The sequence below is a fragment of the Cavenderia fasciculata genome, assembly GCF_000203815.1.
Source record: "Cavenderia fasciculata unplaced genomic scaffold Scf_Dfasci-G-o-80e12.f1-5, whole genome shotgun sequence".
Taxonomy (NCBI): Eukaryota; Evosea; class Eumycetozoa; order Acytosteliales; family Cavenderiaceae; genus Cavenderia; species Cavenderia fasciculata.
In genome coordinates this window covers 2175177-2196501 of record NW_004457735.1, presented here as the reverse complement: position 1 = coordinate 2196501, position 21325 = coordinate 2175177, and the positions used below count along the sequence as shown (strand labels likewise).

The window sequence follows — 21325 nt, the reverse complement described above, 5'->3', positions numbered from 1 at the left end:
ATCTATATTTATATTTATTTATTTATACATTTATATATATATATATATATAAAACTATAGTCTACTAGCTACTACTACCTACCTACCTACCTACCTACTCTATATAGCTATAGATAGATAACTTTATCTAAAAAGTTACTATTCCTCCTCTTCTTCTTCTTCTAGCTATAACAGGCAGGTAGTAGAGTATGATCATATATCCGAAAGATTATGACGACGTAGCGGAGGAATGGCAATACTTTTATATAGCATTTTCAACCATTAGAATCATACTCTTTCTGTACTTTGGTATTATCAACTCTGTGCAATATGTGTACGAGGTGGCATCGCCTAAATTGACGAGATCGTTTACACGTCAAACCGTGTATCTCATGTGCGCACTCATGTCGTTGACACGAGCCGCCGCCTTTATCATGAAGACCTATAAGCAAGTGTCTCCCGACTATGAGAGCACCAAGGTGAATCAACTGCAGTTTGATATTGCCTACGACGTTCTTATCATCGTTGGCACATACTCGGTTCTTATACAGTGGATTGCAATCGGAGCGTTTTGGATGTCGACCTTTTACGTCTACTTTGGCTCGAGAGGAGACCGTGTGCAAAAGGTGACCTATCGAATCAAGGTGTTGGTGCGATCGACTGTGGTGACGTTGACCGTGTGGGTGGGGGTTGTCATTATACTGACCATCGCTATTCCCGCCAAAGCCAATCTCACCAGTCTCGTCTACAACGCCATCTATCTGTTGGCAGTGCTGTTGATTGGCTGTGGATTCACCTATCACGGCTACATACTCACCCGTGCACTCAAGCGCGATATGCAGCGTCACTCCAAACCGCCTAAAATCATCGCCGTCTCGTTTCGCAAGACAAGCTCGCTTGTCAAGGTGCTCGGTATCATCACGGTGGTTGCATTGTCGCGGTCCATCATCTTTGGGCTCGTCATTGAAGATAGCTTTGCCGGTGTGGCCATTGGCGACTCGATTGCCATGGTGGTCGAAATCTCCCAAATGTCAGCGGTCATGCTCACCATCTCACTCGGCTCTTTTATGCCATTTGTCATGTTCAAGCGGGCTTTTACCTCGCTCACCGACGACGAAGTCAATGTAATGCACCAAGCATCGGTTTTCAACTGTCTCGAAAGTGTTGCCTCCAAGAAAATGTTCTCTTCCATCAAACTGGACAGTAATATCAGTAGTGGTGGTAGTAGTATAGATGAATATCACACTGACAATACTACAAGTAGAAGTAATTCACCAATCACTACGACCACCACCACTACCACAACTACTACCAGCAGCAGTGGAATCGATTCAATCACAATAATAGATTCTCCTCCTCCTCCTCCAAATACGTCATCATCATCAACAACCATAATAGATTCACCAAATCTAACTTTTACCTCAACTCTTTCATCTCCTTATAGCGAGTTGGAAATTCAAGTAGTTTCAACTCTTGCTATTGAAAACAATAATAATCAAAATAATCAAAATAATAATAGCAATAATAATAATTTAATCCATAATCCCAATAATAATAATAATAATAATAATAATAATAATAATAATAATAATAATAATAATCTCGAGTATTAATAATAATAATTCCAATACTATATAATTGCATCAACCAAGTTTTAAAATTACCCATTTTGTACATTCTCAAGTCCCAAAATAAATAATATTTATTTATTTATTTATTTATTTATTTATTTATTTTGATCCTATCCTTCCTCTCCATATGGGAATCTTATGGTTTAATGAACATCATCGTCATCATCAACTTTAACTTGTTATTCCAAGTTTAATAACATCTTTTGAATTTCAATGAACCATCACTAAATCCCAATCACATGGTCATAGTTCACCTTTTTGGAGTACCACATTCGTTTTGCTCGTGGGATACTTTTCGAAAAACCCAAATTTGGTCACAATATCGATTTCCCCAACGTTTTTTTGTGTCAAATTAAGGGGGTAATTCAAAACAAGACCAGTCTATATAAATATTTTTGCTACCAATATAAATATATTAATTACCTCTACTACGACTACTATTACAACAGTAATTAATTAATTAATATAGATTAGATTATTGAACTCAATAAAAAACAAACAATCATATAGAGAATAAAATAGATAGAATAGAATAGAATGATGTTCCTACTAGACTATATCGATTACTCTTATGTATCGCAATGCATGCTATTCTCCTTTATCTTCTTCTTTACCTACCACAATTCTAGAAAGATTGCAAAGTTCTTTAACTGTGAAACATTCTATGATAAACTAACAGAAAAGGCAAAAATAGAATGGGATCAAAGAACTGTTAGTATGTTACATGCTCTCCTTGTCACTCCCCTTGCTTTTAAAATTGCTTATAAATCATATGGTGTAAATATAAATTATATATATATAGTTACTCTATAATATTAATAATAATACTAATTTATATATCATTATTGTTTTTTTAGCAAGATGAATTAATGTATATGGATCCTTTGGTACACTATACTTTAGTCATTGGAGGAGGATATTTTATGTGGGATTTATATGAATCAATTTCAAAGCCACATATATCTGGTAAAACTATGATTCTTCATGCTATTGCTGGTTTTGTTGCTATAAATTATGTTAATGTAGGTTTTAGAATTGTTTGAGTAGATAGAGTGAAAGATTATTAATTTACTTTACTATTTATTTTTAGTTAACTCATGGATCACCTGTGTATAAATCATTTTGTGCCAAGATGTTGATTTATGAATTAAGTACTATACCATTGAATCTAAAGTCATTCATTCAAGTTGTCAACTCTAAATCCAAATACTATGACTGGAGTTTATTGGCATTTGCCATTTCATTCCTGCTCGTCAGAGATGTATGGGGTATTTGGGTAACACTAAGAATGTGTTATCAATCATTGACAAGATATCAAGAGATTCCAATCGACAAAAATATTGTTTTAATGTTGGAAGCAGTCATTACAATCGCCCTAAACTTAAATTGGGGTTCCTTACTATTTAAGAAATTGGTTCAAAAATTAACTGGAACAACTCCTCCAAGAAGAAACACCTCTAATCTTCCAATAGTTGAAGAAATCAAAGAAAAGGTTCATTAATTAATTAATCTTTTTAATTACATTATATATCATATATATAAATATATATTTATTCACACAACAACTTAAAAATAATCATTTGTAAATAGAGAAATAATAAAACTAATTGTAAAAAAACTTATATAACATATGATTGATGTTTGGGGTTAGGGGAAAAAAAATAATAATTTATTAAATTAATTTGATGAATAGATCGAAATAATAGAATCTTGACCAGATGCACCCAAGACTACATTGTGGGGATGAAAAGCCAAAGCAGAGACTGGGCCAATTCTTTGACCGAGGAAACCCTCGTGATAACGGATGACACTGATATCTTCACCGACGAAATTGAGGATACGGATCTTTTGAGAGAGTGAACCGCAGGCAATGAGTGGAGCCGAGTCGTGGACGGCAAAAGAGGAGATGGTGCCAAAGTCAGTGTTGAGGATAGTGTTGGAGGAGCTCTCGCAGCCCTGTTGCCAAAACTTGATTTCACCAGAGGTTGCGCAGCTGACCACAGTCCGTTCGTGGCTCGACGGCATGGCAATGTTGATGATGTAGGACTTGTGTTCGGTGAGTGTCGCGACACAGCTATATTTATTTTGTACACGGTAGTCAAAGAGCTTGACCTGGCCGTCGTCAAAGCCGGCGGCAAAGAGAGGACCACCCTTCTCGTTGGTGAGGGCAGTCACGTTGCTAGTGGTGCCCATCATCACGTCCTGCACGCAGAGCTCGCGCTCAACGTCCCAGATACGGATCTTGGGATAGTCGGGAGTCTCTCCCGAAACGAGTGCCAACCCACTGTCGGGCTTCCAGTCGAGCACGAGACGTCCGATCGGGTCATTACCCGTCGTCGCAAACTCGGGGAATGCACGCCAACTCGACACCATCTTGAGGTTGTCGGGGTGGTCGTATCCACGCCACAGACGCACCACACCATCGTTGGACGCTGTCATGGCCATATGCGAGTCAAAGTCGTTGAGTAGCTTGAGTGCTGTCAACCGAGTACCCGGCATATTTCCATTGGAAAAGACATTAATCTTTTGACTCTCTTCCCAATTCCAAACGCTGACAGTGTCAACACCGTCCGATGTGATCAACCAATTCTCAAATGGATGGAAATTGAGTAGCGACACTGGTTGTCCATTATTCTCACTAAAGATACCAATCTGAGGGAACGACTTGGTCTGTTGATTGACAATGTTTTGTACCAAGTCTTTTGACTCTTGGATAATGGTTTCGTTTCGTTGGTGACGCCATTTCTTTTCGACATTTTCTGGTGATTCCGAATCCTCGGTTGGTTGCATCATTGGCTTTGAAAAGTGCGAACAACTCCATTCATAGAAATCAGAGTACAACTCGTCCTCTTCAAAGAGCATTCCATCGGCTGAAGCAGCCTGACTATTGTTTAGCTTTTGTTGCTGTGACACGCTTTGTGCAGCACCGCCAGATCCACCATTTTGTTGTTGCTGGCTCAATGAGAATGGACCGCCCAAAGGCACGGTACCATTCGACGCAGAAAGAGGAGGTGTGCGTTGTTGTCCAAGCTTGGACTTTTGTGGCGATCTATTGTCCTTGCTACTAGTGATACGAGAGATATTGACAAAGTTTTTGAGTGTAGTGGTAGCAGATGACGTCGATGCCGATAATGACGATGGAATGGACGATGCCATGGGTGAGTTGGGACCACTTGGATTCAAGAGGTTACCCAAACTCTTGGATAGTGCAGGGTTGTACAATGTCGATAGTAAATCTTCTTGAGTAAACTTGCTAGTGATGCGACGGACGATTGAAGCGGCACGGTTGCATACTTGATCGTATGGATCGGTGCATAGGTTGAGTATGATCTTCCACAGACATCCATAGACGGTAGACTGTGATGCATTGTTGGAAAAGTCGCTTGGACCTGAGCCAGGCTGGCCATTACCTAGACTAGACTCATCGACACTCTCACCCATCTTGGAAGACTGACGACGCTTTGATTTCTTTTGTTCCTCAAGACGACGCTGCTCGATTTGGATACGAGTACGCTCTTCGCGTGCGATTTCCTGGGCAACCTGTACGAAATTGCTTTCATACGAGCTGACGATACGAGATAGTGAGATGACGAGCTCTTTACGCACCATGGGAGAGCAATCGGCTGTGACGACGGGGAAGGTCAGGCCGAGATTAAGCTCAATGTATGTGCGCTGGTCGGAACCCTCAGCACCGCCAATCAGCTCGCCCAACGCATAGACGGTGGCGCTTCTGACTTCGGGTGAAATATCGGTCAACAAGAGACACAGTTTCTCGTGTGCATTCTCCTTGATGGCAGCCCATTTGGCCTCTTCAAAGTTCTCCCACATCTTGGCCATACACAAGATCATCCAGCGACGTACCATGGGGTCTGGATCGTTGATCTGTGACAAACAGATGGGCAAGAGATTACCAATAAGACATGCGTTTTGACCTGGACGGCAGTTATTGCATATGGTACTCAGTACAAAGGCAGACATGGTGCGTTGGTCAGCCGGTACGTTTGGTGAAGACAAGACACTGATAAAGTAGGAATGACCATTCTCCTTGACGAGATCGAGTTGACATGACTTGTCAAGTGCCAGGATCTTTGCCCAGATAAATACGAGAATATGACGGAGATCGCCGGCGGGCGACTGAAGCAACTTGAGTACATAGGGAAAGATACCAACCTGCAATGCGAGGTTAACGGCCCATGGTCCGAGATCGAGGAAACGACCTAGTAAGACAAGTGCACGTAATCTGTGAGCTTGTGAAAGTAACACTTGGAGAACGATTGGTAGTTGTGCAGGAGGAGCTTTCTTTTCATTACCAAACTCTAGCCACACCTCAAAGGCAGTCAATTGCTCTGTGAAAAAGGGGCTCGACTTGAACTCGGCGGTTGGGTCGGCTAGCAAGGTGGGGAGCTGCGAGATGACGAGGTCGGCGGCGAGATCCCATGCCTGCCACATTGGATGTTGGTAGGTTGGTGGTAGCTTGGGACAGGATATGGGTGTGCAGTTGGCCGACCGCATGATGCGCTCTGCCAACAAATAATTTCTAAACAAACTGGCTACCAACAGATCCTGTCTAAATAGTTTCTGAAAGAGTGGACGTGGCAGCACGTTCCAGGCAATCGTGTCGGTCACTGCCGTAAATATCCAGTTGAGCTCGCCGAGTGGTGTGCGACGGCTGCTCAAGTTGCCCGGGATGCGGTCGAGCATATCGGGTGTGATACCAATCAGAATCGAATGTGAACAGAACCAACGCAGCGCGATACGAATAGGTGTCGTGAGACATGCTGTAAACATATCGGCTGGGAAATCAGGGTTCATTGGTAAAATTTCGTTGGCACTACAAGCTGCCAAAAGAATGCAATCCTTTAGATGTGATTGGGGTTGTTGTGAAGAATTGTTGTTGTTATTGTTGGAGGATGACGACGAGGAAGAAGAGGATGCTTGGGAGGTGTTGTTGGATGATGAAGAGGATGTTTGTGGTCCAGTTTGTTGTCCTCCTTGTCCAGGTTGTTGATTGTTGTTTTGATTCATAAATCGTTCCATTTCGCGGTCTCTCTGTTCGGCAAATTGATTGAACCAGTTGACGATGAGACCGGCGGCCGAGCAATCAAACACATAGATTGAAGGTGTTCCCATCCACGTTTGCAGTTCATAGATTGATAGGGGGATATACTGCGTAAAGGTGCGATTAAACACCCATATCTCACCATTTGTCGTTGGCTTGGGTACACCGTGTCCATTATAATGAAACAATACACGCTCGTCCTTGGCATTTCTTCGCAATGACAAACATAACTTTTTAACCTCTTCCACCGTAGGATCAAGACTTTGTTTATATCTGGCTTTACTTTGCCATTTCTCATATTGTTCTTGTAATGTCTTTCCAATTAAATCTAATGCTTTTTGTGGTGGTTGTGATCCTGCTGGGTCTACGAATAAATAAGAGGAAAAGGTAAATATTCCAATCAAGTTTCTCTCTTTTCATCATCATCTGTACATACCAATCCAACATTCCATTCTTGCACATGGATAAGTTTTAATGACATCTGGAGGATCAACTCCAATATTTAAACATAAAACTAATGCTACACTAACCGTTTTCATCTAGAGATAGAGAGATAGAGTATTTTTCGAAAAATCAAAATGTGTGTTAGTAGTAGTAGTAGTTTTGGATAGATATTTTGGTAATAGATCTTCTTCTTCCTATCTATCTATCTTTTAACTTTTGATCACATACCCTTTCTCTCATTCTCCACTTTTCAATTTTAGTTCGTTGTACGTCTGGTGTTGCATTTTCTTTATGTCTCTCTTCAATAAAGAATGATTTGTTCTTTGGATAATCCTTTCTTTTAATATATTGATGATTTGAAGAGTTGTTATTATTGTTATTGTTATTATTATTGTTATTATTATTATTATTGTTGTTATTATTATTTTGATTATTTTGAGCTGATCGAGTACCTATACTTGTACCCAATGTATTCCCACCATTCATATGATTAGTACCATTTTGATTTGCTTTATTCCCATTTATAAAATTACTACTGCTACTCATATTTTCATTATTATTATTATTTATTATTATTATTTGATCTAACAAGTTGTTATTTACTATTATTACTACTATTACTATTGTTACTATGTACTTTTTTTTATATATATATTCTATACAAATATTGTTATTGTTGTTATTGTTGTTATTATACGATTTTTTTTTTGGTTTGTTTGTTTGTTTGTTGTTTGTTTATTGTAAGTTAAATAATAATACACACTATAGTGATATAGTATTTATATACAAGTTTTATCTTATCTTTTAGTTGCTAGCTGCTGTTACTATTACTATTCAATCTTAATTCTTCCTCTACTCTCTATTCTTTGTTGTTGTTGTTGTTGTTGTTGTTATTGTTATTGCTACAATAGTAGAGTGTAGTAGCTAGCTAGCTGCTGATTCTTCTATCTTCTTCTCCTTCTTATGATTGTTTGTGATTAGTTATCTTGTTCTTTTTTTAGAAAAGAAGAACAAACAAAACAAAACGAAACAGACAGTTATTATGTAATAGTAATAGTAATAGTAGTAGTAATAGTAAGAAGATAGCTATAAGGTTTTTAAAAGATAAAAGACAGACAAGCCAAAACGCGAAGAGATATTCATTCACACAACCTTTGAATTCGAATTTTTTATTTTTTTCTGTCTCCTCCTCTTCTTCTTTGACCAGTTGAATTATTTAATAAATAACCCTGTAATAAATAATAATAGTAATAATACATGTGTGGTATATGTATTGTATAGGTTTGTTTGTTCTTAAAAAAATAGAATTAATATAATTTTCTTTGTTGATGAGATGATGATTATTATTATAGTTGATTAAAATTAGGTTGTCTTTAAACGACCATTATGTGGAAGATGTAATGTATATATATGTTTGTTCTTTAAAAAAAAATAGGATTATATTATGGTTTTAATTTATTTATTTACATCGCGCGTCGTCGAATTGATTATCTATTAATTCTTTGGGTGATTTCTTTTACTTTGTTGGTGACTATTATTAATTATAATTGGTTAAATTGATTAATTAAAAATTTACTCCTTGTTTAATTGGATATCTTCTGGGATCTTGCAATACTCGGCGCTGAGAGTCCAAAGCTTGGCCCAGTTGGCTGGGTCACGTGAAAAGGGAGAGGAGGGGATACGCTTGTTCACGGAAAAGTATTGACCTTTGACACCTTGGAGGTCTGGTGCAACACCGAGTGCGAGGGCAGTAGATGCCTTGGCACTTTCGGTAGCCTTGGTGAGGAATGGAGAGGCGAGTGTGAAAATGGCTCTGGCTGGCATACCACCGAAACTGTTAAAGAGGTTGGTAAAGACGACACCTGGATGGAGACTGTTGACAACGATATTGGATCCCTTCTCAATGAGTCTCTTTTGGAGTTCATAGGCATACATGACGTTGCAGAGCTTTGACTGTCCATAAACAACGAGTGGTTTATAATCTTTTTGGATGGTGTTGAGCTTGTTGAAATCTGGAATGATCTGACGTTCGTGTGAACGTGATGCCAACACTACGATTCTTCCATTGGGACTCATATGTGGTAACAACAAGTTGGTCAATAAGAATGGACCCATATGGTTGGTTGCTACTTGTGATTCATATCCATCTTCAGTTACTGCGAATGGTGTACCGAAAATACCAGCTACAAAACATAACAAAAAAAAAGAGAGTAAAAAAAAAAGTAAGTACAAAGGTCACATGACACTATATATCAATCTATCTATCTCTCTTACCATTATTAATTAAATAGTCAAGTGGGACGTTCAATTGTTTGAAATCTTCAACAAATGTTCTGATTGACTAGATAGATAAGAGACAAACAAACAAATGAAAGGTTAGTTTACTACTCTTTGAACACCACCATTAACATATCTATATGTTTACATACTTTTTGAGAAGACAAGTCTAATTGCATACAATGGACATTTTGGTTGTTGGAAGCTTGCTTGATCTCTTCGGCAGCAATCTTGCATTTCTCCATATTTCTGCAGGCGAGGATGACTCTCATCATGTAAGAAGCCATCTCTTTAGCAGTCTCTTTACCGATACCATCATTAGAGCCTGTGATAATACAGACTTTATCGTTTAATAATACTTTTTTATCAGCTCCGCTCATTTTGTTTGTGTTTGTATGTTGTATATATGTATGAGTATCTTTAACGTTATTTAATTAATTGTTGTAAAGAAAAATCGAACGAATGAATGAATTGAATCTCTCGATTGTAAAATCTATTTATTTATAGTTTAGGGTTTCGACCTAAAAACTTTAACTTATACCACAGAGTGTTTGCAATGTGTGTCACGTATTGATTACATACGTACAATCAAAAAGCAATTCAAAGATTTGATGATATCATCATACACAATTTTTGGATATTATTGTTAACAAGACACACCTTTACTTTTCTAGAGAGAAATCATCTCTATCGGTGTCCTTGTTTTTTTCCATTTTCGTGTAAACTAAAAAACAAGAAACAAGAAGTCAAACTGGTTGGATTCATTATCGTGAAACCGAGACAGATACTATTCTTGATATTTTCACCAGATGTGTTTCGTTGTTTTCCGCACATAGAAAACTCTTTTAAAATATGAACCGAATCGACGATCATGTGATGTCACTATTATTATATATATACAACCATATTTTACATGACTTTGAGGAACAAGAAGAAAAAGTAAAAGGAAAAAGATGGATTCTTCTGCAAATATAGTATCAGAACAACACAAAGAAGAGGTCAAAGCCAATAATGATGATGATTATAAAGAAAGAAACAAAACATATTTTCCAACCAATATAACTATACAAGATTGTCGTTATGCTATCAAAGGAGTAGTTGGGTTCCGTGAAGTTGCTCTTGAAGGTACAATATGTTTTACCTATGATATGTTGTCTGATGAATGTATGTTACAATATCAATCACACTCTATTCTTACTAATACTAACCTTGTCCTTTCTTTCCATTCCTCTCATAGCATTTCCCGATCCAATGAAAGCAACTGATGCTAAGACATCATTCCTTTATAAGATGAGAAGGTACCTATACTTGGACTATACTATACTATATACTCAACTACGATAATGATGATACTAACAACCTTTTTATTTAATTTGATAATTTTTAGAGAATGTAGAGGTATCATCTTTGATGAATCAAATCAACAATTAATTTGTAGAAAATTACACAAATTCTTTAATGTATGTTGTTATACTATCTAAAGATAACATTTAATTATTATTACCCTTATATTTATTTAATTTATTTATTTAATTTATTTATTATTTAATTTTCGTTTAGATTAATGAATATCAAGAATGTAGAGCTGAAAATGTATCATTAAAAGAACCATTTACATTGACTGAAAAGATTGATGGTTCATTGATTGCACCATTTATAGTAAATGGATCTATATCATGGGGAAGCAAACAAGGTATGACAGCATTTGGAAAGAGAATAGATGATTTTGTAAACAACAATGATTCTATTAGATACAATGATTTTGCTCAATATTGGTTGGATCGGGGTTACACACCAGTCTTTGAGTATAGTTCCGATAAACAACAAATCATTCTATTCTATCAAGAAGAGAGAATGAGACTATTGGCCATCAGAGACCGTACCACTGGCAATTATTTACAATACGATGAGATTTTAAAGTCTGGGCAAGAATATGGTGTTCCAGTAGTTGAAAGAATCAAATTGGAATCATTATTGGATCCAGACCTCGATCCCAATTCTATAACAACAAATGAATTGGTAAATATTGTAAAAAAGATGAAAAATGTAGAAGGATTTGTTTTACGTGTCAACGATGGTAGAATGTACAAGATCAAGAGTGAATGGTATATAGATCTAAGTAGATTGTCACTCCAGTCACCAAAGGTTGTAAAGAATGAAAAGGATGTATGGTCATTGGTTTTGTCTGGGTCAATGGATGATACATTGGCAATGATTGCATCATCGACCAAACCACTCTCTGAGAAATTGGTCAAAATCAAAGAGTTTTCAAGTGTACTGATTGGACGTATCGAAGAGTGTGCTCGTATCATGATTGAATTCATTATCAAATCAAAGGTTGATCAAATACCAAGAGGTCGGTTACAAACCTTATCCTCCCCACACCCACTCTTTTCACCTCAACTGTTGGGATTCTCCTATGCCTTTTATAATGACATTCAAGCAGACCATACAGTAGACCAACATTTATCATTAGTCAACAAAAGTTTAATTAAAAGAATTAAAGAGGGTTGTGGGTCTGGTGCAAAATTAGAGCACGCAAGAACATTACTTGGTGGTAATATCAAATTTACCTATATTCCACCTCCAAAACCAACAATATCAACTGAAACCAACAACAATAACAATGTAGATCAAGATGGTAATGATGAATATTTCGAGAATGATAATGATGAATAATATAAATCATCTCTCTAAATTTTTTAATTGGTATAAATTATTTATTTATTATTTAAATTAATAAAAATAAATGATGGTATTATTATTGTAAATAAAAAAAGGTAATGAGATATGGTTGATTTGGTTTGACTGTTTTTAATTGTAGTTGTTTAAATTGACCGAGTTAATATGGTTGTTGGACCATGTGTACCAAGTTGTCTCATTTCTCTTCTAAATATGGCAATATTTTGAGTAAATTTGTCTCTATTCTTTGACTCTAAATTATTAAGAATATCATGCATCAAACTTGTAAATATTTCTTCAATTTTTTCTTGATGATTTGGATTCATTTGTATGTATTTTAATTTAATCGAATTAAAACTCTGTAAATAGATCTATTATTAATATTTAAACAAGATTATTTCTATTCTATATATAGTCCAACATACATCTGGTGAAAATATAACACATCCTAATAAAGGTTTTGAAATGGACCATTGATTCAAATTATCTTCATAAATGATTCCATAGAATAGTTTATCGATGATTTGAGGCAAAAGATTGGGATGTTCAATAAAATGTTGTTTACAATTATTGAATAATACAACATCCTTTTTTCTAATTGAATATTGATGACATAGTGATATAATTTTATCCAATGCAATACATGCTTGATTTGAAAATTGTGTATCTAAAAAAAATAATAATAAAAATAATAAATATATAAATACATGTTAGTTATTATTTGTTTTTTTTTGTTTGTTTGTTTTGTTTTTTTTGATTTACCTTGACTATCAACAGATTTTAAAATAGAATACATAATTTGAACAAAATATTTTGTATTCATATCTATTAAAATTTGAGTATGATTATTGGCAAGAGTTTCGACTAGTATCATGTAGGTTTTGGAGACCTTTGGGAAACTCATCAATTCATCCAATGTAATTGAGAGTAAAAGTTGGAATATTACATCCAAAAGACTAGAGAATGACTTGTCACCAAACAATTCAAACACTCCAAAATTGCAGAAATTACCAACCAAACTTCTAACAAATATAAGCATTACAGTATTGATACCTTTTAATTTGTATTTGTATAAATTCTCTTTACTACAATTTAATGTTAATATTAATGATCCTAAATAAAAAGAAAAAAAAAAAAGATGTTAATATCATAGATCTTGGTCGTCCTCCTCTATTCAAAAAAAAAGAATATAAAATTTCAACCAAATGTCTTTAATATATTTTCTTTATCTTCTTGAAGTAGAGTGCTATCATCATATTGAATCATTTCAATTAAATCTTTTATAAACTTGATAGAGTCATTTGTTGTTTTGATGTTGATGTTGTTATTTGTTGTTTTCTCTTGATAATTACCATAGCAAGTTAAGATTTTGCTAGTTTCTCTAAATAGTATATAGCCGGCAGGTGATGAAGCTTCAAAGTTTAGACGTGATTGTCTATTGAATAAAAATTCTGAATAGAATTTTAAAACTGGTCCAGTAACCTCTGGACAATCTGCCAAACTCTTAAAGATCTTTAACACCAAATCGGTGAGCTTTGGTGACACCCAATCGTAAAAGACTGCAAAATGTTTCTTTGTGAGAGCAGAGCAGGCAATACCTCGAAGATCTCTAAATATGCCAGTGATTCGTTTCTGAACCTCTGCAGTTCTGAATCCTTCGATGGTAGCTATACTTGAAAGCTTTGCAAAAGTGTCGTCAAATGGTGCAACAAATTCATCAAAGTATTGGATATTGTCGTCTGAAAAGAGTAGCTTACCAATCGCTTTGTAGAGTGTTGTGCGATGTCTACTATTAGAGTTGTTTTCCATAAATGGGAACATCTCTGGTCCATGATTTTTAAGAATCTCTGATGTAATAGGTGTATTTACAATAATCTTTGCCGTATTCAAACCATTTACACTATCCCAAAATATATCTAAACTTCTTTTAATTACATCTTCTACTTCTCCCCAATATTTAAAATTAAATCCACTACAAATAAAATAGAAAGGTTATTAGTTTTATAATAAGTATTATTTTTGATTTTCTCTTCTTTTTTCCAATATTTACATTTTTCTCATAATTGAAATTAAAATAGTATTATGATCTGTTTGACCTAATAATTCAGATAATCTACTATAAATCTTTGAAGTTGATAATGAATTATCACCAATATAAACCTTTCTATAGTTTTGCATAAAATAGATGATTGACAACTCTAGAGCTATTCTACTCTGTCTTGTTTTGTATCCAGGATCATGTTGAACTCTTTTATCACAAAGATCGACCATTTTAAATACACGTGCCGCTAAATCTCCATCTAAAAAGTCATACTCTTCAGATGCATTTACACCAGTTCTACCAGTCACCAAACTACCAATAATATATATTAACCATGCTGATTGTCTTTCAAGTATCATTAAATTATTTATATTATTTTCATACTAAAATTAATAATAGATTAATAAACCAATTCTTTTTTTCTTTTAATTTTTGATAACAAACAGAAAATCTTTGTAATATTGTATCAAATATTTGGAGGATTTGACTACAAGTTGTTTTATAGGCTAATCTACCAAGGAATGGAATATGTTCTAATAATCCAATCATTTTTTCATAATCTACTAAATTTTCATCTTCTTCCTCTTCAACTGATGCTTCTACTTTACTTTTAATAAATGTTTCCATAATCTAAAATAGAAAAGGAAAAAAAAATAAAAGAAAGGGTTAGAATCTATATATATATATATATATAACATTTAAGATTGATAATTTACAGCAGGAGTATATTTATCTAAACAAGTCTTGTTTGGATCACCTTTAACATATATCAATGATGCAACAAACTTTGCCCATAATGAAAGTAAACAATAAACACTGTTTGGAGAAAACTAAAGAAAAAGAAAAAGATTAGCGATTGATTAGAGTTGATTGGTTTGTTTTTTTTGTTTTTTTTTTACATTTGGATTATTTAAAGTTTGAGTAGTAAATTGAGATAATAATGAAATCCATTCTTGGTAACCTTCAATTACAACCAATTGATTGAAATGATAATTTGTTTTGATTCTTTCCAAGACACGACAAAATGCCAAATGATTGTTATCATTATTCAAACCAGTGTTGGTTTGGAGAATCTCAAGGATACCTCTGAAAATGTTGGTGAGGAATTTAGTTCTTTCATCCTCGGTCATAAATAATGATCTACGAATCGATGCAACTTGAGTAAGACATTCCAATGCCTTGGTGCAATGCCATTGACGATAGATCTTGAAATATAATTGTGTAGTATTGGGATCATCAAATAAAGGTTTCCATGGAAGTGGTATTTGAACTGTCAATATTTCCTCTGATGTATCATACGAACTTGTCTTTATAAAATCAACAGATAAACATGCAAAACTTAATTCTAATGCATTATCTCTAATCTTTTCATGAACTAAAATAATCAATAAATAAAGAGAGTGTGAGTGAGTTGTTTTAAATCTTTTCTTCTTTCTTTTTTTCTTTTCTTTTACCTTTATCAAGTTTAATATTTGCAATACCAAGAATTGTTTTTAAAGAATCCAATGAAGTTGAATAGAATTTCATTAAAACATGATCACGTAGTGATATGGAGAGATTACGGTGTTGAGCCGATTGTAAATGATCTCCACTTTGATCACTAAATTCTACAATAATATCTTTTAACATTTTCAATCCAATTGAATGATGATCTGGTGATAACTAGAAAGAGATAGAGAGATAAAGAAAGATGATTAATAAACCTTGATCCAAGGTTATAAAAGTTAATACTATTATTACATACCTTTAACATTGCTTGTAAAGACTCCATAAATTGATTTCTAACATTATCTTCATTCCATGTAAACTTTAATATTCTTGAATACAACTTGATGATTGATATCAATGCAAATGTTTCAATCGTTGGTAATGATTCAATATACAACCAAACATTTGATTCTATAAAAAAGAAATAGAAAAAGGGATGATGAGTATGTTATGTTGGTCATTTAATCTCTCTCTCTCTCTCTCTCTCTGAACATACTAATCTCTTGTCTTTGAGGTGAAGGAATTGAATTCCAATACTGAGTGATGCAACGAAGTAAACCTCTGGCAACTTGTGCAATGACATAGCTATTCTTGGAGTACTGTAACAACTTTTTATAGTCTATAAGAAAGTTGGGATTGAGGAAATAGTTTTGAAGTATCTCTTCGATTCTGATGGCTTCATCGGGCTTTTGAAAGGAATCTTGACATAACCCTTCAAATCTTATATAATCTTCTTGACTTTGAATAGACATTATCTTATCTACTCTCAGACTAGTCAGCTGTATTTGTATTATATATTATATTTTATATTACTATCAAAGGAGGTATTGTAAACTTGAAAATGAATCTAAAAAGGTTTCAGGTGCTTGTGTGTGATCATCACAGCGCAATAAAAATAAATTCACAGAATTAAAAACCTAACACAAAATATAAAGAAATTGGGGAGATTGTTTTCCAATCTCTTAAATATTAATATTAATAATAATCTTTTATCTATAATGTTATACGTATATATTTAACTTTTTATTATGTTTTTGTTTTTTGTATTTTTTTGTTTTTTATAAAAATATATTATTATTGTTGTTGTTGGTTGGTTGAATAATGAACATGTTGTTTTGTTTTGAATTGCCAAAAGTTTTAAATAAGGGCAAATGTTGTAAAATAAATATTATTGTTGTTGTTGTTTGTAGTTGTAGTTGTAAATTGATAATTAATTAACCGTTTTTCGTCGTGATGATTGTTGATTTGTTTGTTTGTTTGAATTTGTGAAATATTTTGTAATACAATGATTTAATTCGAATTATCATATCTCTTTCTCTCTTGGGTAGGTAAAGTTTTGTTGTTGTTGTTGTTGAGTTATGTTGCTATTGTTAGAGATTGATTGAATTATTTAGTCTTTGGATCTTTCTTTCTAAATAATCCCCAACTCATCTTCTTTTCGACTGGTTTGGGAGTGCTGCTAGTCGATGTAGATGAAGTTGAAGTTGTAGAGGTTGATGACGATGATGATGAAGAGGAAGAGGAAGATTTCTTTGATGAAGATGAAGAAGATGGTTTCTTGGATGATGAGGTGGTGGCTGGAGTCTTGTTAAAGGCAGCCTTGATCGAGGCTGAAAAGATATCGTTTACACCGTTGCCAGTGAGTGCAGAACATTCAAAAAATTGTACAGCACCAATCTCTTTTGCAAGTGCAACACCTTCTTCACGAGAGATGGGTTCTTGCTTGGCCTCTTGTAATTGAGCAAGTACCTTTTTGTCTTCTCGAAGATCGGTCTTTGTTGCAACCAATATTATAGGTGTACCCGCATTACTTTGATTAATCTCTTTGAGCCACTATACATAAATATATAAAGTATTAGTCTACTAATCCTCTTATCTCAAATCATATATGATATATCATACCTTATATTTAATATTATCTAATGAATCTCTTTTAACTGTAGAATAACATATTAAAAATACATCTGTTTGTGGGTATGACAATGGTCTAAGGTTATCGTAATCCTCTTGACCTATAGTAGTCGTATATTATTATTATTATTATTATTGTTGAACAGATATATATATATATAGAGGTTAGTAAGTCAAGTGAGTGGAGATGATTGATCACATGTCATCATGTCATATCTATCTTTCTATATATCACCCTTTCAAAAAGAGATGTATATATCTAGATTGAATTGTCAATGTTATTCTGTTTGTTGTTTGTGACATACCAGCAGTATCCCAGAGTACTAAATTTACAGGTTTGTTATCGTACATCTCAAGACAATTAAAGTTATCAAATACAGTTGGTACATAGTCCTTTGGGAATGCCTTTGTAGTGTACAAGATCAATAGTGATGTCTTTCCAACAGCACCATCACCAACAACGACTACTTTGACTGTCTTTTTAATTCCTGTTGCCATTTCTCTTTTTCTCTTTTCTATCTATATCTATCTACTTTTATTCTATTTCTATCTATTTATGTATGTTATATATGTATATGTATATGTACTACTACTGTGTCGAGGGAAAGAAGAAGTGAAGCGGTGGGTTAATCTAATAAAGTCTTTTGTTTGTGATTGAAAATGAGAGGAATGGCTCACTCATAAAACTTGTGCAAACTCTTTCTAAAAAAAAATTATCCTTTCCAATTTTTTTTTCATGAAAAGAGTTGGTTTGAAAACCATCACAAACAACAACACACAAAAGATCACAAACCGAATATTGTGAAAGTAATAATTTATTTATTTATTTATTATAGAGACTGTCTAATCATACATTTTACTAGAGGAGAGAGAGAGAGAGCAACTATGAGTGTTTGTTAGTAGTAGGTAGTATCTGTATGGACGATCATATGAAATAGATATGAGAAGATGCAAGGAAAGAATTCCTTTCCTTTCCTTTACAACAATGTAATATAGTTTTTTCAAAGTAGTCATGTTGTGTTCATCATGTGAGAGATAAACAAGCGATCCTCTCCACTCATACATCTCATCACACGCTCTTGTGTAACTGAGAAACCACTCAAATTGGGGAAGATGGTGAACAAAGGGGGGATCACCCTATCATCTATAATTCGTGTTTACCAGGCTGATCCAAATATGACAGCTCAGAGACAAAAGATTAGATCACCCAATAAAGGCAAATCCTTGCATCTTGAGTGCCTCAAAGTCTTTTATCACCGCCTTGCAGCCCTACACCAGGCGCTCCGAAACTTGTTCGGTGGGCATTTCTGACTGAAGAGCAGATATTTCTCAAATTTTTGAATAAAGCTGTATTTTTCTGCTCAACCGTCGATTGAGCATAAATCATCATAACTGACACAACAGCAACTCCCTACACCTCACTTTAATATATATTATATAGTATATAAATAACTTTTATACATATAATAATATCTATCTGTTACCTATATTAATAATTAATATTTAATTATTACATTATCTCTTTATTTGTCTCTATTCATTTAATTTATTTGTCTTTCAAGAAAGAAGAAGATATCCTTTATCCCTAAAACAAGAGTATGTATACTTTATTTAAAGTCAATATATAGAGCTCTCTCTCTCTCTCTCTCTCTCTCTTTGATGCTCTTTGGTTGACTGAATTCACAAAAGAATAAGAATGAATGGCTCATTAACCTTTTTTTTTTTTTTTATAATTAATCAAGTGATTTCAAATACACCAAAAAATACTTCACCAAACAATACTTTGAAGCATATGCCATCAAGTAGTACCGAAGAAGATCTCAGTGAAATGAGCCAATTGGAAGAGTTGAGAGTTGGAAGTATTGTTGTCCGTTCTGAATTCAATGACCTCAATGCTGAAGAACAGTCTATTCAAATCCTTGAACGTTTCAACAAGAATGTAAAGGGTACTGCTTTTACCGACTCTCCAGTACTTGGTCGTGCTCTTTCTCGTTTGGACGTTCAATATTGGGCTCTTGGTCATCGTAATCAAGTCGCTGAATTGTTTGATCCACGTGGTGCTCGTTTTGGTATCGTTTACACTGCTGATCCAACTACCACCATTAAATTCATTGGTTCCGTTCAAAAGACTGATAACTTCTTTGGTGCTCATGGTAAATATGTCCTCCAAGTACCAGCTGGTCATTATGCTTTGGCTACCAGTAAGAACAGACCAGTTATGTATGGTGAAGGTCCACATGTCATCATTGATCCAACATTTGTCTTCAATGAAACCAACGGATTTGTCAACCAACAAGAGCCATACATCCAACACTCAACCATTCACATTTTACGTGTACCAGCTGGTAAGATTGCCAAGGTTTGGATTGGAACTCAACCATTCATCATCGAGTCGCGACGGGAACCATATGTCTTTGTTGACCCACAATTCCGTCTTGTATCTCCGGAGGGCGCCCGTAAAAACAATCTCTTTTACAATGCTACCGATTCTTATATCGAACATGGTTCCATCAAACGTATTATCCCACACACTGGTGAGGTAGCTATCACCTACAACAATGGTATCCTCCAAATCATCCAACCACCAAAGGATAGCCATCCAATCATCATCAACTCTGCCACCCATATGTTTGAGGCATTCATCCCAACCTCTCTTCAAACTTGTCTTTTCCCATCAAAGGAGACCAAGGCTCAAGCTGCCTCTGAATACAAGGGTGCCACCTCTGATGAAATCAATCTCAAGATCTTCCAAACTCGTGACTCACTCCGTGTCGGTGTTGTCTTGGTTGTTGCATTCAAGATTATTGATCCAGAACTCGCCATCACCAAGCTCGGTAAGGAAGGTATCATTAACCATATTGAAAATGTATCGTTTGCCGATATGGGTAAAGCTATCCAATTGTCCACCCTTCAAGAGGTCATGTACTTCCACAATACAAAGCCCTCAAAGAAAACCGAAAACAGCCACGAAGAAGCCATCCAAACCATTCAAGATCGTGTAAAGGGTAACCTTGCCAACGATCTCCTCGAATATGGTATTGAATTATGTCGTCTCCAAATTGAAACCATCAAGGTTATCGATGCTGACATTGCCAAAAAGTTGGCAGGTCAATCAATCACCTCTGCCGAGTATACCACCAAACAAGCCACCCTTGTCAAGGAATATGATATCAAGACCACTGAAGCCAAGCTCAAGGCCGAGACTGATAACATTGCTCTTACTCAAAGAAATCAAGCTATTGTCTCTGAAGCTCAAGCTAAACTCCTCTCTGCCCAAAGAGATGCCGATGCACTCCTCATCGCCGCCGATGCCCAAAAAAGAGCTCAAGAAATGCTTGGTGAACTCTATGTCAAGTTCCCATGTCTCCTCGAACTTGAAATGGCCAAGATCAAAGCCAAGGCACTCCAAGGAGCACATCTCTATGTCTGTCCAAGTGATGCTGGTAACTTTTTGGCTAGTCCAATTGCCTACTTTGATCAACTCAATCAAAACAACAACAAACTTGACAAGAAATCAATTGATAAATAATTCAACACAAACAACCCCTACAGTCCCCAATTCCCCCAAACAATCACTAATTTTTATCTAGATAAAAAATACATCATATAAATCCAATCCCAATCCAGCCACAAAATGTACACTAATAATATCCCATTCTTATGTGTTATTTATTTATCAAGAACTTTTGTCAAATCGAACAAACTCTTTTTTTTTAACACACAACAAACCTAACCCTAGAAATATAATAATAAAGTTAACCTAATTACCAGATAATAATTTACTTTTATTTTACTCATGAATTTGATAACATT

The 21325-nt window shown here is 34.9% G+C and overlaps 7 protein-coding genes across 7 annotated transcripts; 3 read left to right on the top strand and 4 right to left on the bottom strand.

The window, feature by feature from the left end:
* Positions 1-188: 188 nt before the first annotated feature.
* tmem56C (TRAM) lies at positions 189-3111 on the top strand (the record flags this gene model as incomplete). Its single annotated transcript, XM_004361333.1, has 5 exons — positions 189-1585; positions 1986-2058; positions 2244-2387; positions 2468-2632; positions 2701-3111. The coding sequence occupies 5 exons, from the start codon at positions 189-191 to the stop codon at positions 3109-3111; spliced, it is 2190 nt and encodes a 729-aa protein (XP_004361390.1).
* Positions 3112-3287: 176 nt separating this feature from the next.
* raptor (WD40 repeat-containing protein) lies at positions 3288-7659 on the bottom strand (the record flags this gene model as incomplete). The annotated part of the gene is made up of 3 exons (XM_004361332.1): positions 3288-7033; positions 7106-7208; positions 7342-7659. 3 exons carry the CDS (start codon positions 7657-7659, stop codon positions 3288-3290), a joined length of 4167 nt encoding a protein of 1388 aa, XP_004361389.1.
* Positions 7660-8685: 1026 nt separating this feature from the next.
* On the bottom strand, positions 8686-9770 carry DFA_05670 (short-chain dehydrogenase/reductase family protein; the record flags this gene model as incomplete). The annotated part of the gene is made up of 3 exons (XM_004361331.1): positions 8686-9296; positions 9388-9454; positions 9543-9770. The coding sequence occupies 3 exons, from the start codon at positions 9768-9770 to the stop codon at positions 8686-8688; spliced, it is 906 nt and encodes a 301-aa protein (XP_004361388.1).
* Positions 9771-10343: 573 nt separating this feature from the next.
* DFA_05669 (uncharacterized protein) lies at positions 10344-12069 on the top strand (the record flags this gene model as incomplete). The annotated part of the gene is made up of 4 exons (XM_004361330.1): positions 10344-10554; positions 10628-10688; positions 10778-10850; positions 10951-12069. 4 exons carry the CDS (start codon positions 10344-10346, stop codon positions 12067-12069), a joined length of 1464 nt encoding a protein of 487 aa, XP_004361387.1.
* A 149-nt stretch (positions 12070-12218) lies between these two features.
* Positions 12219-16353, bottom strand: xpo7 (exportin 7; the record flags this gene model as incomplete). The annotated part of the gene is made up of 12 exons (XM_004361329.1): positions 12219-12443; positions 12498-12739; positions 12835-13185; positions 13275-13349; positions 13425-14044; positions 14123-14496; positions 14558-14743; positions 14830-14943; positions 15013-15488; positions 15568-15775; positions 15858-16012; positions 16098-16353. 12 exons carry the CDS (start codon positions 16351-16353, stop codon positions 12219-12221), a joined length of 3282 nt encoding a protein of 1093 aa, XP_004361386.1.
* A 634-nt stretch (positions 16354-16987) lies between these two features.
* racD (Rho GTPase) lies at positions 16988-18010 on the bottom strand (the record flags this gene model as incomplete). Its single annotated transcript, XM_004361328.1, has 3 exons — positions 16988-17434; positions 17504-17613; positions 17818-18010. The coding sequence occupies 3 exons, from the start codon at positions 18008-18010 to the stop codon at positions 16988-16990; spliced, it is 750 nt and encodes a 249-aa protein (XP_004361385.1).
* A 678-nt stretch (positions 18011-18688) lies between these two features.
* vacB (vacuolin B) lies at positions 18689-21041 on the top strand (the record flags this gene model as incomplete). The annotated part of the gene is made up of 2 exons (XM_004361327.1): positions 18689-18728; positions 19255-21041. 2 exons carry the CDS (start codon positions 18689-18691, stop codon positions 21039-21041), a joined length of 1827 nt encoding a protein of 608 aa, XP_004361384.1.
* Between the last annotated feature and the right edge of the window lie 284 nt (positions 21042-21325).